This window comes from Asparagus officinalis, chromosome 4 (genome assembly GCF_001876935.1).
Source record: "Asparagus officinalis chromosome 4, Aspof.V1, whole genome shotgun sequence".
NCBI classification, from domain to species: domain Eukaryota; kingdom Viridiplantae; phylum Streptophyta; class Magnoliopsida; order Asparagales; family Asparagaceae; genus Asparagus; species Asparagus officinalis.
The window spans coordinates 137,470,691-137,486,309 of record NC_033797.1 but is presented as its reverse complement, the minus strand read 5'-3'; the positions used below and the strand labels follow the sequence as shown (position 1 = coordinate 137,486,309).

At 35.3% G+C, this 15,619-nt stretch overlaps 1 protein-coding gene across 4 annotated transcripts in view; it reads right to left on the bottom strand.

Annotated features, from left to right (window-relative positions):
* LOC109839500 overlaps window positions 1–15,619 on the bottom strand; it is a 42,706-nt gene that overhangs the window by 20,978 nt on the left and 6,109 nt on the right. For 3 of the 4 annotated variants that reach the window (XM_020407954.1, XM_020407955.1, XM_020407957.1), the window contains exons 2-5: window positions 5,083–6,638; window positions 4,713–4,988; window positions 4,099–4,611; window positions 3,841–3,891 (exon numbers count right to left, since the gene is read on the bottom strand). In XM_020407954.1, coding sequence (XP_020263543.1) covers window positions 3,841–3,891; window positions 4,099–4,611; window positions 4,713–4,988; window positions 5,083–6,628 — 2,386 coding nt within the window. In that variant the 5' untranslated portion in view covers window positions 6,629–6,638. The remainder of the gene's footprint in view (window positions 1–3,840; window positions 3,892–4,098; window positions 4,612–4,712; window positions 4,989–5,082; window positions 6,639–15,619) is intronic. The other variant, XM_020407956.1, reaches the window with a different exon arrangement.

The window sequence follows — 15,619 nt, the reverse complement described above, 5'->3', positions numbered from 1 at the left end:
GACGATGATTGGCAGTGCTAAGATGGTGGATGGTCTCTATTTCTTTGATGATGACCAATTCGGCAATAAACAAGCTCAAGGACTCAGTTCCAGTATGAGTTCTCTTTCTGTTCATGAAAAAATAATGCTCTGGCATCTTAGATTAGGACACCCGAGTTTTCCCTATTTGAAGTATTTGTTTCCATCATTGTTTAAAAACATCGATTGTTCTTCATTTGAATGTGAAAGTTGTCATTTATCAAAAAGTCATCATACTACATATAAAGTTAAATCATATTGTGCATCAAAACCTTTTCATCTTGTTCATAGTGACGTTTGGGGACCATCAAGGGTGTCAACTTTATCCGGAAAAAAGTGGTTTGTAACTTTCATAGATGATCATACTAGGTTGTGTTGGGTGTATCTGATGAGCGAAAAATCTGAAGTGGAAAAAATATTCAAGAATTTCTTTTACATGATTGAAAACCAATTCCAAACACAAATACAAATTCTCCATTCTGACAATGGAACAGAATATTTTAACGAAATGTTAGGAACCTTTCTTCAAGAAAAAGGAATTCAACATCATTCCACATGTAGTGATACCCCTCAGCAAAATGGCATAGCAGAAAGAAAAAATCGCCATCTCCTTGAAGTTGCTAGAGCCATCATGTTTTCCATGCATGTACCAAAATATTTGTGGGGAGACGCAATCTTGACAGCCTCGTATCTGATTAATAGAATGCCAACTCGTGTATTAAAATACACCACACCGTTTGAGAGTCTAAGAAAAATATTCCCAAACTATAGACTAGCTTCGGACCTTCCTCTGCGAATATTTGGTTGCATTGTATATGTTCATCTACCTAGCAGACTTCGATCCAAACTCGATCCTAGAGCTGAAAAATGTATTTTTTTAGGATATGCTCCAAATAAAAGAGGATATAAATGCTATAACCCTCGGTCCAAAAAATTCTTCGTGAGCATGGATGTCTCATTTGTAGAGAATCAAGCTTACTTCCGCCAAAACTGCCTTCAGGGGGAGATTGAGAGTGAAACCCAGTTTTGGGAAATTGATCCATTACCTATACCTCCATTGCCTATACCTTCTCTGTCTCTTGAAAATGACCAGAATCCTCCAATTCAACCAAGTTCAAAAAACACAAAAAACCTAGTCGATGACTCACTTCAGCCGAGCTTAAAAAATACTTGTTCAGGGGGAGAAATACAGGAGAAAAACACTCAGCCTGAGCTTCTTGTGTACACCAGAAGAGGGACTCAAAGAAATAGTGGTCTTCCAACATCTTCAACACTAGGCCGACCCTCATCTCCGTCGGATGGATCACTCCATGACTCAAGTAAGTCTAACTTTTTCTCTCCCGAGCTAAATCCATCTTTACCACCAGAAATTACTCCATCTATACCAGATCTTGAAGTACCCATAGCTCTTAGGAAAGGTGTCCGTAGCTGTACCAATCATCCTATTGCTAAGTACGTGTCATACCATAGATTGTCAAAAAATCACAAAGCGTATACCACAAAGATCTCCAACCTATTCATTCCAACCACTATCCAAGAAGCACTAACCAATCCAGATTGGAAATCAGCAGTTATAGAAGAGATGAATGCTCTAAGGAAGAATGGGACTTGGGATTTAGTAGATTTACCAAGGGAGAAAAAAACCGTAGGCTGCAAGTGGGTATTTACTGTGAAGTGTAGAGCTGATGGGAGTGTTGAAAGGTATAAAGCACGCTTAGTGGCCAAAGGATACACACAAACTCAAGGGATTGACTACCAAGAGACCTTCGCACCGGTTGCAAAAATCAATTCCATTCGTATTCTATTATCCCTAGCTGCAAACTTTGATTGGCCTCTACACCAATTAGATGTGAAAAATGCATTTCTAAACGGAGACCTAGAAGAGGAGGTGTTTATGAGTCTACCCCCGGGATTTGAAGAACAACTAGGGTGCAAGAAAGTCTGTAGGCTTCGGAAGTCGCTTTACGGTCTAAAACAATCGCCACGAGCATGGTTTGAACGATTTGGAAAAACTGTCAAAGGTTACGGGTACACTCAAAGTCAATCAGATCATACATTGTTCTACAAGCACTCAAAGGAAGGAAAGATATCAATCTTAATTGTTTACGTAGATGATATTATACTAACTGGTGATGATCATGTTGAGCAGGAAAGATTCAAAAGGTCTCTTGCTAAAGAATTTGAGATCAAGGACTTAGGACCTCTAAAGTTCTTCCTCGGAATGGAGTTTGCTCGATCTAAGAAGGGAATTTTTGTATCTCAGCGGAAATATGTGATGGACTTGCTGTCAGAAACAGGACTACTCGGTTGTAAGGCTGCTGAAACACCAATCGAACATAATGTGAAGCTTCAGCCAGCGAAACCTGAAGAAGTGAAAAACAGAGAACAATTTCAACGGCTGGTAGGAAGGTTAATTTACCTATCACATACACGTCCCGACATAGCCTTCGCAGTGAGTGTAGTAAGTCAGTTTATGCACTCACCAGGACCTGAACACTTTGAGACTGCTTACCGAATACTAAAGTACCTAAAAGGAACACCGGGAAGAGGACTAATGTTTGAGAAACGAAATCATCTGCAGATTGAAGTATATACGGATGCTGATTGGGCCGGGAGCTTGACTGATAGACGTTCGACATCGGGATATTGCACATTTGTTGGAGGAAATCTGGTTACATGGCGCAGCAAGAAGCAGAGTGTGGTGGCAAGAAGTAGTGCGGAAGCTGAGTTCAGATCGGTTGCTCATGGAATATGTGAGGTGCTATGGATAAAAAGGATTCTCGATGAACTAAAGATAGAAAGTCAAACTCCGATAAAAACCTACTGTGATAACAAGGCAGCGATCTCAATAGCTCACAATCCAGTTCTTCATGATCGGACAAAGCATGTCGAAGTGGATAAGCATTTCATCAAGGAAAAAATCGAAGGAGGACAGATATGTATGATCTATGTTCCAACAGATGAGCAGGTTGCAGACATTCTAACAAAAGGACTACCAAAAAAGCTGTTCGACAAGCTGACGAGCAAGCTGGCCATGGAAGACATCTTCCAACCAGCTTGAGGGGGAGTGTTGAAAAGAAGATTACGTTTGTTAGAAGAAAATCAAGGAACAGATTAGATATTTGTAGATATTTGTAGTTTGTTTAATTTGTTACTGTTTGTTTAGTTTGTTACTGAATTAGTTGTTAGTTCCTAACTTAGTGGGCTGACATACTTCTATATATAGCCCTTCATGTAAACGATGAAATAGAGAAATGAATTATTCAATTCCTTCTTTATTCTTCAAGATCAACACACACAAACATTAGCAAACCATGTTTTCAATTTCAACTGTGTACGAATAGATATTTAGGAACATCCCGGTAGAAACCAATATTGGCTTCCTTAATAAAAACATGTGGAGATTGACAAAAGAAATCCTATGATGAAATAACTGACAAAATACAACTTCTTTCAAGAAGATCAAGATCCTATTTCCACGCGTCGCAATAGAGCACAATGTCACATAACTTTCTGCACATGGTACTAAAATTAAATAGCAACTCCTGGTTTATAACTTTAAAAAACACAGAAAAAATGGTACGAAAAGCATAATTTTATACTCTCCACATGCACCAGCTTTGCTTTTTCGGTACAAAATTGCGCCAGGGGGGGAACAACTGTTGTTAATATACTCTAGGAAAAGCAATAGAAATACATTTGTAATTATTCACAATAGTAACAGGAAGAACATCTATTTCTCACAAGTTATTGGTAATGTTCTACCCATCAATAACATGTCAAGAGGTCAAATTAACTGCATCGTTCGGTTTCGATAATTACCAGACAGAAGAGTTTCTCGCAGCGGCTGTCCCTCACCATGGTTCAACTCTGCTGAAGTAGACAAAGAAGATTCCAGGTTAAGAAAGTTAACTGCTATTCATGTGCAATGAAAATGCAGATATGATGCCAATTAAATGTAATGCACCTTGACAATACAAAGCTAGGAAGAATGTTATATCCCCAAACATGCCACAGAAACTAGAACTAGAAATTACTCAAGTAAAGAAACAAGACCAATCTCAACATTAACTAAATTACCAGAAACTCCAAACATCATCTCCTTGTTTTCATGAGATGAGGCTTCTGATTTATCAGGGTTATCCTTTCCTTTTAAAGAAGAATGTTGAGTAACAAGGTTCCCTCCAACTGCTGTAGCTTCCTCATGTGTGATTGGTTTATCTGCTAAAGACGGAAGCTCACTATTGGCTACAACAGAGTCTTCCACACAAGACGAAGTGTGCTCCACCAGAGTAGTTTTTGGTTTTGTCCTATTACTTAGAGGACTACTTTCCCCAATATCCGAATGCACAAATGGCCTATCATTGATGTTGCCCTCTGATTTTGCTAAACTAGAGCTTACAGAAACTTTAGCCTCTGATTTTGTTATACTAGAGCTTGCAGAAATTTTAGCTTTCTTTTCATCAGATCTTATGAACTCTGATGAAATTTGACTCGGTGCTGGTCCCTCTTTCCGTTCTGGAACATCTGTAGTAGAGGTATGTTGTGACTGGTGAAAGTCAACTCTTTTGTCAAGGACAGTAAGTTTGCCACCTGTAGACAAGATAACCCATTTCTACTTAGCACATATATCAGACTCTACTTTGACAATGATGAAAGAAACAGTTCCATAAACAAGTAAACATAACAGTTACCGGGCAGTACTGGCACATCCTGGGCTATTCCTTTAGGTGGTGAGCTATGGGAGACAACTGAATCAGATGGTATAACTGGCTCAACCCCTAGTGGGGCATCTGACTTATTTTTCAAAAGAGAAGCAGATGAGGTTCCAGTTATTTCCGCTTCTTTCACGTCTGAATAGATGGAAACTTGTTGATGTAACTTCGGAGGAGACATTTGTTTCTGTTCTTGGGACTCACCGCCATCAAGGAAAGATTGTCCAACACCCATCAAGCCAAGATCAGAGGCCGCTGTAAATCCAGAGACACCAGGTTTATTATTCTCATGGACTGAATTTGGAACAAACATAAAAGTGTCAATGATCATAAAAATTTTAGGACTCACCTGACCCCTCATGTATTAAACTTTTGTCTTTAGAGACACTCGCAACTCCCACACCATCAGAACTTAATGCAGAAGATATGGCAGTTTCCAGTTTCCTCGTATCACCATTGTTTGGATTATTTGTACCAGGACTATTTGATGGCTCAGGAGAATATGATCGAACATCAGATGACTCATCTGCCCTATGTACTTTTTTAGGAACAGAAGATGAGATCTCAGCCTCATCATTATTAAGTACAGCTGACAAAGGAGATTGATCTAACATAACATTTTCTGATGCAATCAATTTAGAACCGGATTCCTCAACATCTCCCATAATTTTAGGTTCAACACTCTTCTCCAGAAAACCTGGATCCGAAGTCTGGGAACGTAGATTATTAAATTTTCTGCTACTTTCGTCTTTTTGTTCAATCCTTTGCATTTCAGAATCCATTACAGCTAAAACATTTCCCTCCACTGCTGTTTCCACGGTATTTCCTATCACTTTGTCATTATAATCGGTTAGCTTCTTTGGAACATCTTCCTTGCTGATATCAACATAATCTGAATCCATAATTCTCTCTCTTTCAGTTTCTAGTGAATGAATCTCATGCACCTGCATCGAACTTCTAGCACCTGCCTTATTTTCATTGCTCAAAGCCTGTGCTTGGTAAGTAATAGCTTCTAGCAACCCATCAGGCTTTTCAGAAAATCCAGTCACATTTTCATTCATCAACACAAAAGGATTCTTAGTTGGCTCCAGGAAGGATGTATTCTCTCTACTACAAAAATGAGTTTCAACTTCATGGCTCTGCAGCAACTGCTCATTCCCTTTGGCATCTCTTAACATCTGGTTTCTCCTATTCTGAGCATCATCTGGGTGCAAATCTGATGGCAAAGATACATTGTCACCTATTTTGCACTGCTCAGAGCCAACGTTTTTATCAGAGTGAAACTGCTTGCCTACAGAACTTGCATCCAGTGCTACACCGGATATTTCATTGCTGAAAAGTTGACACACACCTTGAACCTCAGACTGAGCCGCATTTGCATCACCATGCCCTAATAAGTTTATCTGAAAATTACCAGGTGGCACTGAAGGATCATCTAGTATGATGTCCCTCGTCATCTTCTCATCATCAACTTTTCTTGAAGCAGAATCCCTGCCACTCATTACGTTTTGAGCATCCGCCTCCATGGGTGTAACTTTTTTGTCATTCATCTCATCTTCTCCAACAGATCTCAGTAACATTTCAACAGATTCAGATGAAGTAGCCTCAGACCAGACATTGTTATGCCTAGTAATTGAGCAATTATCAGCAGCACTTGAACTGAATTCTAATGCGCTGGTTCCAGATGAAAAGTCCTCAATCCAATTGTTGTCTTGACCTTGTATGCCAAGTAACACGTCTGTGTCAGCTATACTATCAAACCTGAGATGGACCTGAAGATGTTCGTCAAAATCAAATTTCGGTAGGGCAAATGATCTTAAGCTTGGAGGAAATTTGTTCTCGTCGCCTACTAGCTGGAAATTCTGGCTTTGAAAGTCATTCTCATCATAATCCATGGGTGTATTCCTGGAAATTATTTTAATATAGGTATATAGATGATAAGCTTCTGATATTAAGCCCACAGGTTAAATGTCCAAGAGAAGACAAGTACATTTAAAGAGAAGTGTCAATAAATTGAACATGGGAAAACAAAATTGAATAATGGCAATGAACAATTATTTTACATATAAAACAACAAAGGTTGACTTTAGTATATCTTGGAAAACCTCAATCAAGAACCTAAAAGTACTGGTTTGTGAATAATGCAGAAGGCCTCCGTACAAGGTGTGTTACTGTACATTAAGTATGAAAGGTAGTATTCCGAAGACTTTTGTTCAATAGTTTGCTTCTATTGGTAGATTAGAGTAATTAACTAGTTTTTTTCCCAAGAATAATAGATCTTAGAGGGACATCACCCTTGGGTTTCATGACAAAAATTATTGAGACCTTTGAGCATGAAACAGTTAAGAAAGACCTCTGTTCACATCACGCAGAAGCCCTCTACAAACGGTGTATCTGTGTATATTAAGTATAAAAGACAGTTTTCCGAAGTGCTTTTGTTCGATAATTACTTCTATCAATAAATCAGAGTAACTTACTGGGCTTTTACCCCCAAGACAATAGGTCTTAGAGGACATCATCCTTGGGTTTCATGACAATGAGGTCTCTGATTATGACACGTTTAAGAATGACCTGTGTTGTTAATCCCAATTGTTAAATAAATCAGCCAGAATTGGCACAGTCCCTTCTATAGAGTTGCATAACCACAAATCACACAAAAGTTCAAAGCTGGATCCTATCCAATTGAGAATAGTGAAGTATCCTCATTGCTAAGGTGACAATGTTAAAAGGGCCAACTGGTATCATTGACGGAGGTACTTTGAGGAGGATAACATGAGGAAAAGCCCACTTAAGATGGTTTGGTTGTGTGCAACTAAAACTATCAAGGTTGGGTCTGGCTGTTATGGTGATTTCAAAGCCAAACTCCCCTAACAACTTGCCACACACCTGTAACTCAAAACTGTAACTCCAAGGAGTTCCTTGCCGCTTAAAAACAAAATTTTATGCACCGTACTTTTGGATGGAGAAGGAGGGTTTATAACTCCGCCCTTTTGGAACTTTTTGGTAGAGTTATTTGTTATAATGGATAGATCACAACCCCATCTTACTCCCAACCACAAATTGATAACACCTTCTCCTTAAGCTCTTCTTTCAAAACACAACCTAAGTGTGAAAACTAAGCAGAATAGAAAGAATTATGTCGATGGAGCACAGGGAAGTGGAAAGATATATCAACAAACACGAATTGCAGCGGTTAAAAAGGATAAGACTGTAGTTGTTAATTTGCAATAGGAAGATAAACCTCAAGAAGTTAAATGTACAAAATAATTTACAAAACCAACGCAAGTGGTTTGATGATGTAGATGTTGTGGATATTCTCAAATAGAACAATTCAAGGAGAAGTTGAATCTCAAGTGGGTCAGTTACATCAAGGTACAGCTCAATGGGAATTTAAGAAGACATATCTAGCTTTTTCACTTGGTCTGTCAGTAGTTCCCTTTTTTATATTGGTTTTAGTGACCTAGTTTTACTAGTAACTAGTTTCCTTATGCACTAATATCCTGTTTGGTCAGAATAGACCATGTTTTTGGGAGCTAATTGTTGACCAGTTCTGCCAAATCTATGTTTAACATAATCATTGTTTTAATATACCCAACATGGCCCAATATATTAGTCAATACATCCTTTTATAACACAAAAAAAAATGATCTAAACATCATTTACCACTTTTGGCAATTTTTGGGCGATACATCCGCTGTCCGCTGATATTTTGGTCGATGTGTCCTTTTATATGGCTTGTCATAAAACAAGATACGCTTTTGGTAAATTTTTTGGTAGCATATCATGATTTTCCCAAAATGTCAAGTGGCATTTCGGCCTAGAAAAATTAACTCGAAATGTTGCAACGCCAATTTGGGCTTTTATGACTTGAAAGGTTGATTAGTGATCCTAAATATATATTATTTATATTTTTGTATGGTCAGATTTCATTAAGTATGTTTAGATTACATATTAGGATATTATATTATATATGCACATCATCAGATATAGCACTCTGATATTTACCAAATATCCCCGATATCCACAATCTGATCTGAATTTTCATCATCCGATATTTCTCCGATATATGATATTTAAAACCTTGACACCTTGTTTAGTAGACAAAAAATTAGTGAGAATGGAATGCTAATTCCCACTTCTCACTCCTTCATACAAAAAAAACAAGTTTTAAGAAACTAGAATTCTCATTCCCACATCTCACTAATTCCCACTTTACGTGGGAATGACCATTTCCATGAGATGTTAGGTAACAGGCATTCTCATTCCCACTTAAACAGAAATTAAAAATATACATCACTTCCAAATATATTCATTCCCACTTCATTCTCTAATTGCACTCAAACGTGAATGGAAATGAGCATTTTATTCCTGCACTAATTCCACTCCATTTCTTGTGTCATTATATTCTCACTTCACTAGATTCCCCAATACCGAACAAGACATGAATGTAATAAGTTTCCTTTTATTTAAGCCCCTAGATAACCAACAGAAACACTTATGAATGACAAAGGTTAAATAGTTAGATTACGCAAGAGTTTCCTACCCCATCAAAACTAATTGCTACCCACAATAGTCATACTTCAAATATGTTGTGAGAGATTATTCTTATTGGTTTATTCCCACATTACTTGTGGGTTAAAATTGTATCAACTCTCCTATTATAAATAAACAAATAGAGATGAGACCAAATCATCTCCTCTTTCACTGGTTACTAATTCTTCATGGTATCAGAGCCACTAAAAGGATCCCCACTCCAAAGGATCCCCACTCAAAAGATCTTAGTCCTTCACCAGAGCCACTAAAAAGATCCTCACTCCAAAGATCTTAGTCCTTCATCTAAAACTCTAACCCTAATCCTATTCCTTCATCTCCATCACCCTCCTCCGTCTTTATCTACTCCCTAACCCAAGCCCTAACTCCACCATCCCGCCCTTCAGATTACCGTGCCGCCCTCCAAATCACCACCACGCCACCCTCTAGCGACTGCACCGCCCTCTAGATCACTGCTACCATGCCCTCCTAACTACCACACACTCCTTTTGATCTCGACCTCAACAACCAACACGCTTTTCATCTTCAACCACTACCACCAGATCCTAACCCTGCTCTCAATCACGATCCTCGCAACTGCCACCCATGATCGAACCCTCATCCATGACTTAACAACATCTCCACTCCCTCATGCCCTAACAAATCATGTCAGCCGCCATCCTAAACCCTAACCAGATCAGCCTAAAAAAAGAAACAGATCAAATCAGATCTTGGTCTGATTCTCCGGTTGTTGATATGAATTTCGTATGCACTTTGATTTAGTAGGGTGTTGTCTTTTCATTGAGGATGGTCTCTTGTTTGATTCATTGTTGCATGATGGCCGCCTCTAGTGAGACAGGTCGAGATGAAGTTTCCTAAGATAATCACCGAGAAGATCACAGACCAAGATCACAGACCAGATGTTAGATGGCAACAACTACCTACAGTGAAAGCGACGGATTAAAGCGACAGATTAAGATTTATTTGTCCAATCGAGGAAAGATGAAACACTTATAGGAGGACCCTCCTACATCGGTGACAGATGCATAGACACAGGACATAACCCTACTACACCAGATTTTGAACACAATGGAGGGCAAGATTTAGCACTTTCTACTACATTGTGAGACTATGAAGGAGCTGTGAATCTTCTTGAGTTCTATAGCGGAAGTAGCAACATTAAAATGTCATACAGTAGCTGTTTCGGTAGAAATAGGCATTCAACCTTTATAAGATTATTATGGCCATTTTCATCGTTTGTCCAAAGAGCTCCGTCAGATATTCTCAATCACATTTGACGTGAAGAACATGCAAGAGTAATGGAAGCAATTGATGGTGTTGATTTTTTTGGGATGTCTTAATCCAGAGTACTCATCTAGGCCTCAAATTTTCGATAGCTCAGTCGTTGGTTCTCCGACAGATATATCACTTTCTCTGAAAGGAGGCCGAGAAGGCAACCGCAGGGGACAAAGGATTGGTGCACGGGGACGCAATGTTTTAATTATCAAATACACCGAACATCTAAAATTCATATTGAACCCTAGTTATCGGAGATATATCGGGGATAAATAGTAACATCGGAGTGTCATATCGGATAGTAAGCATATATAATATAATGCCTTAAAATGTAATATAAGCACATTTACTACAACTAGGTTTTATGCACGTGCAATGCACGTGCTTAAATAGTTAAATATCATGATTAAATATTTTTAATTTATTTTCTTACTAAAATTTGTTCCTCAGTTCCACTTTGATCGTTTTTGCTAACTTATGCCTTTAAATTTTAGCATTGTGATTATTTATTTTATTTGATGTTTGTTTGAATGGGCTACACCAAATTTAAATTTTTATATTGATAATTAAATTGACAGGAAACATATATAACCTAAAGCCAATTTGAATTTTCACGTGATTTGGACCGACATGAAACCAAGCTTGAAAGCATAATGTTATAAAAGTGAAAAACACTTTAAAAAAAGTAGCGCTATAAAAAAAAGATGAATAATTAAAGCTGAAAAATCAAAATGATTAATTAAAAATAGGCTAAAATGAAACTAAAAAGAATATGAATTTTGTTGCTAATTAATTGATAGACTTCAGAAAAAATCATTGACTAAAGATTAATACTAACTCTAGTATATTTTATATGATAGTGAAGAACATGCAAGAGTAATGGAAGCAATTGATGGTGTTGATTTTTTTGGGATGTCTTAATCCAGAGTACTCATCTAGGCCTCAAATTTTCGATAGCTCAGTCGTTGGTTCTCCGACAGATATATCACTTTCTCTGAAAGGAGGCCGAGAAGGCAACCGCAGGGGACAAAGGATTGGTGCACGGGGACGCAATGTTTTAATTATCAAATACACCGAACATCTAAAATTCATATTGAACCCTAGTTATCGGAGATATATCGGGGATAAATAGTAACATCGGAGTGTCATATCGGATAGTAAGCATATATAATATAATGCCTTAAAATGTAATATAAGCACATTTACTACAACTAGGTTTTATGCACGTGCAATGCACGTGCTTAAATAGTTAAATATCATGATTAAATATTTTTAATTTATTTTCTTACTAAAATTTGTTCCTCAGTTCCACTTTGATCGTTTTTGCTAACTTATGCCTTTAAATTTTAGCATTGTGATTATTTATTTTATTTGATGTTTGTTTGAATGGGCTACACCAAATTTAAATTTTTATATTGATAATTAAATTGACAGGAAACATATATAACCTAAAGCCAATTTGAATTTTCACGTGATTTGGACCGACATGAAACCAAGCTTGAAAGCATAATGTTATAAAAGTGAAAAACACTTTAAAAAAAGTAGCGCTATAAAAAAAAGATGAATAATTAAAGCTGAAAAATCAAAATGATTAATTAAAAATAGGCTAAAATGAAACTAAAAAGAATATGAATTTTGTTGCTAATTAATTGATAGACTTCAGAAAAAATCATTGACTAAAGATTAATACTAACTCTAGTATATTTTATATGATAAAAGCATTCACATAACCATATAAAAATATTTAAAAGAATTCATGAAAATCCTTTCTAAAGATTCTTGGTTTTACTCAAAAATTAAGCTATACTATAAAATATTCAGAAAATAAATCTTTTATTCGTTCTGTTTTATTTTTTTATTGAGTTAAGATCAATCCTTCTCCACCTTTATCTTTTTTTCTGAGCAATTCTAGAGTAGTGTCTTCATCATCAATATTGATTGTGACATCAAGCTGGAGCTGAATTTCTTGTGTAATTATTTTTCCTTGAGCTCGTTCATGTTTTGTCTTCTTGTCTTCCTTCACAAAGAAGTTGAATGCATTTTTGATGATCAACAAAAATTCTAGAAATACAGACTTTGATTATTTTTGTATTTCAATGAGACTAAATGTTAATTTCACATATATGAAAATTTTGTGTTTCTAATTTATTTTTTTTAAATGTCAAAATAGCTTAAACTTGTATTGTATTTGTAAAGAGCCTTGATGGATATGCTTCTATATTAGCAGCTTGTTCTAAATAAGCCTATAAGCCTTGTGTATCAGGTTTAAAGTGTAATGTTTTTTTTATTGTGTTATATGTATGTTTGCTTGGTTTACTTACCATTTTTTTATTTCTTCAATAAGTTGTATCTTTGTGTTAGTATATAGTGTTAACACAATTTACGATAACATGCATATTTTCCCTTCCCTACAAATTTGAGACAGATATAATGTGAATTTTATGTATAGTGACCTTTAATAAAAAAAATTAGTAGTAAAATATGTTGCCTTCATATTTAAAGACTTGAAATCTAACAGTGCTATTTTTTGCTTATATTTGATCGTGTCTTTAAAAAAGAATCATTTACTGGTAGTCATATCCCCAAATAAATTTACTTGCAGAGTTGTACCACATATAAGAAAAATAAAATTATCAATTTTAATTTTTTTACTTACGCTATTGTAACTAATTATCATGTATATATCTTTTGTCCATTATAATGATTTCTCTCATTTTATATGGCTTATTATATCTCACAACATAGTTGATCAATGACTTCACTTTAGTTTCTATTGTAAGATTATTTATATGTAATTTTATATTAAGTTTATGCTTTATTTAGTATTTCAAGAATAAAGTATAAAAATTTATAAATACAAACTAATTTTTCTTGTATCTTTCACGATGAATGCTTTTTAATTGGGACAAATTTATTCACTATGTTCTTCAAGGGGGAACTCATCAGTGCTCTTTGCTAGATGTACCTTTTGTCAATGTCAGTTCAAGTGTTTTATGAATGTTTTCGTATTTTGGGTTTATTTACTTCACTTCTCTATTGAAATAAAAAGAGGTTAAATTTTTAAAGGATATCTCTGAACTTTCAAATAGTTTTTTCATGCAAAATTCATTGTATTTTTTTACTTTATAAATATTATTAACATCAGAGATGAATGTTTATACATTATAATCAATTAATGCTAACTTATTATATTATAGTCTTTTGTTAGTTTTATACAATTTAGTCTTCTATTAATTAATGTTATTACTAAAAATATATGTAGTTCCTTAAATTTAACAGTAATGTTAATTTTTAATCTATCATATATTTTTTAAATTTTTATTCCTTAATTGGATAGTTTTAATCTATCATAACTGTTATTTTTTACCAACATCAACTTAAACTACTTTTAGATGTTAAAAAGTGATGATAAAATTTAAATTGAAACTTAAATTTATACATCTTAATGAAATGATATCAAACATTTACTCTTTTATTTGCCAAATTTTAGCCTTCTATGATTTTAAACTTTTTAGAGTGTGTTTTATAATTTTTTTTAGCTTTAATGTTATTTTTTTAATTTTAAATTTTATGTTGGGTGCTTGTAATTTTTATGTTTTATGAGTTGGTGGTAAGTTTTCAAATGTTAATATGTTTCTTTCAACTCTGAAATTTTGAGCGTGTTTTTTACACTTACTGAAACTTTTGAGTTATTTTTTGATAAATTCAAATTTTTAGCGATCTGCTGATAATTTTTAGATTTGAAATCTACGATTATAAGTTTTGAAATTTCAGAATTTTTGTGATATTTAAAATTTGAGGGAGTTTTTGTAGTTTATGTAACTTTGAGGTTATTTATTACAAATTTTAAGCTTTTAAGTGCCTAATGATAATCCCTGAAATATATTTATGTTGTTTGCAAGTTTTGAAGTCACTGAATTTAGGGTGTTTTTTTATTAGGGCTGGGCATATTCGGTTCGGTTCGATTTTATGCCCAATCCGCATCCAATCCGAATTTTTCGGATTCTCAAAACTCTCATCCAGATTCAGATTTTTTCCCCTTCATCCGAATATTCGGCCCAACCGAAATTCGGTTCGGTTTCGGTTTTGGTTTTGAATTTGCAAAGAGTTCTATCCAAAGACTTCTGTTGTGAATTTGCAAGCTGGGCATTGTCCTCATGATGAGGTTCCTGAGCTCGCCAACAAAGCTTTATTAGATTGGTTATCATCTTTAGAATAAAGTTTTGAGTTGATATAATTACGCAGAGAACTGATGTTTTCAAGATGTTCATATAATACAGCATGCTTATCTCTTGTAAGTATCATGTACATAACACATTTTGTGATTGATTTGAATCTTATGTAATTCTCAAGATCTTTTCTGCGAAATTTTTTAACTAAAGTTTAAGTTTATTTAATTACACGGGGGAGTGATGTTTTGTATGATATTGTTCATATAATGTAGCATATGCATCTTTTGTAAGTGCATCATGTGCATAACAAATTTTCTGGATTGATTTGAATCTTTACTTAGTTCTCAAGGATATTTTTCTGTGATATTACTGTACTCATTGCTTGAAACTGCTCCTTATACCGTTTGAATCTATTGGATGATAACAGGAAAAGTTTTGAGGTATAAGTTTAGCCTCTAAACCGCCCAACAGAATTCGGGTCGGTTTTTTTTGGGCGGTTCAGGGGTTCAAACCGGATCCAAACCGATTTAATTCGGTTCGGACGGTTTAGAGACTTCTTCTCATCCATTTAATTCGGTTCGGTTAACCGGTCCGTTTTTTCGGGTGGTTTTTTCGGTTGAACCGGTTTTTTTCGGTTTTTGCCCACCCCTATTTTTTATAATTTGATCTTTTGAGGTTGTTTCTATAATTTTAGAAATATTACGGGTGTAATTGCAATTTTTAAATTTCTCGGGGGTTGTTTATAATTTTTAGATTTTATATTTGCTATTTTAAGTTTTGAAAAGTAAGGATGTTTTGGGTAATTTTGAACTTCTAAAGATATTTTGTGTAATTTTTGAATTAAATCTTAATATTATTTTTTTAAATTGCTGAGCTATAGGTGGTTCA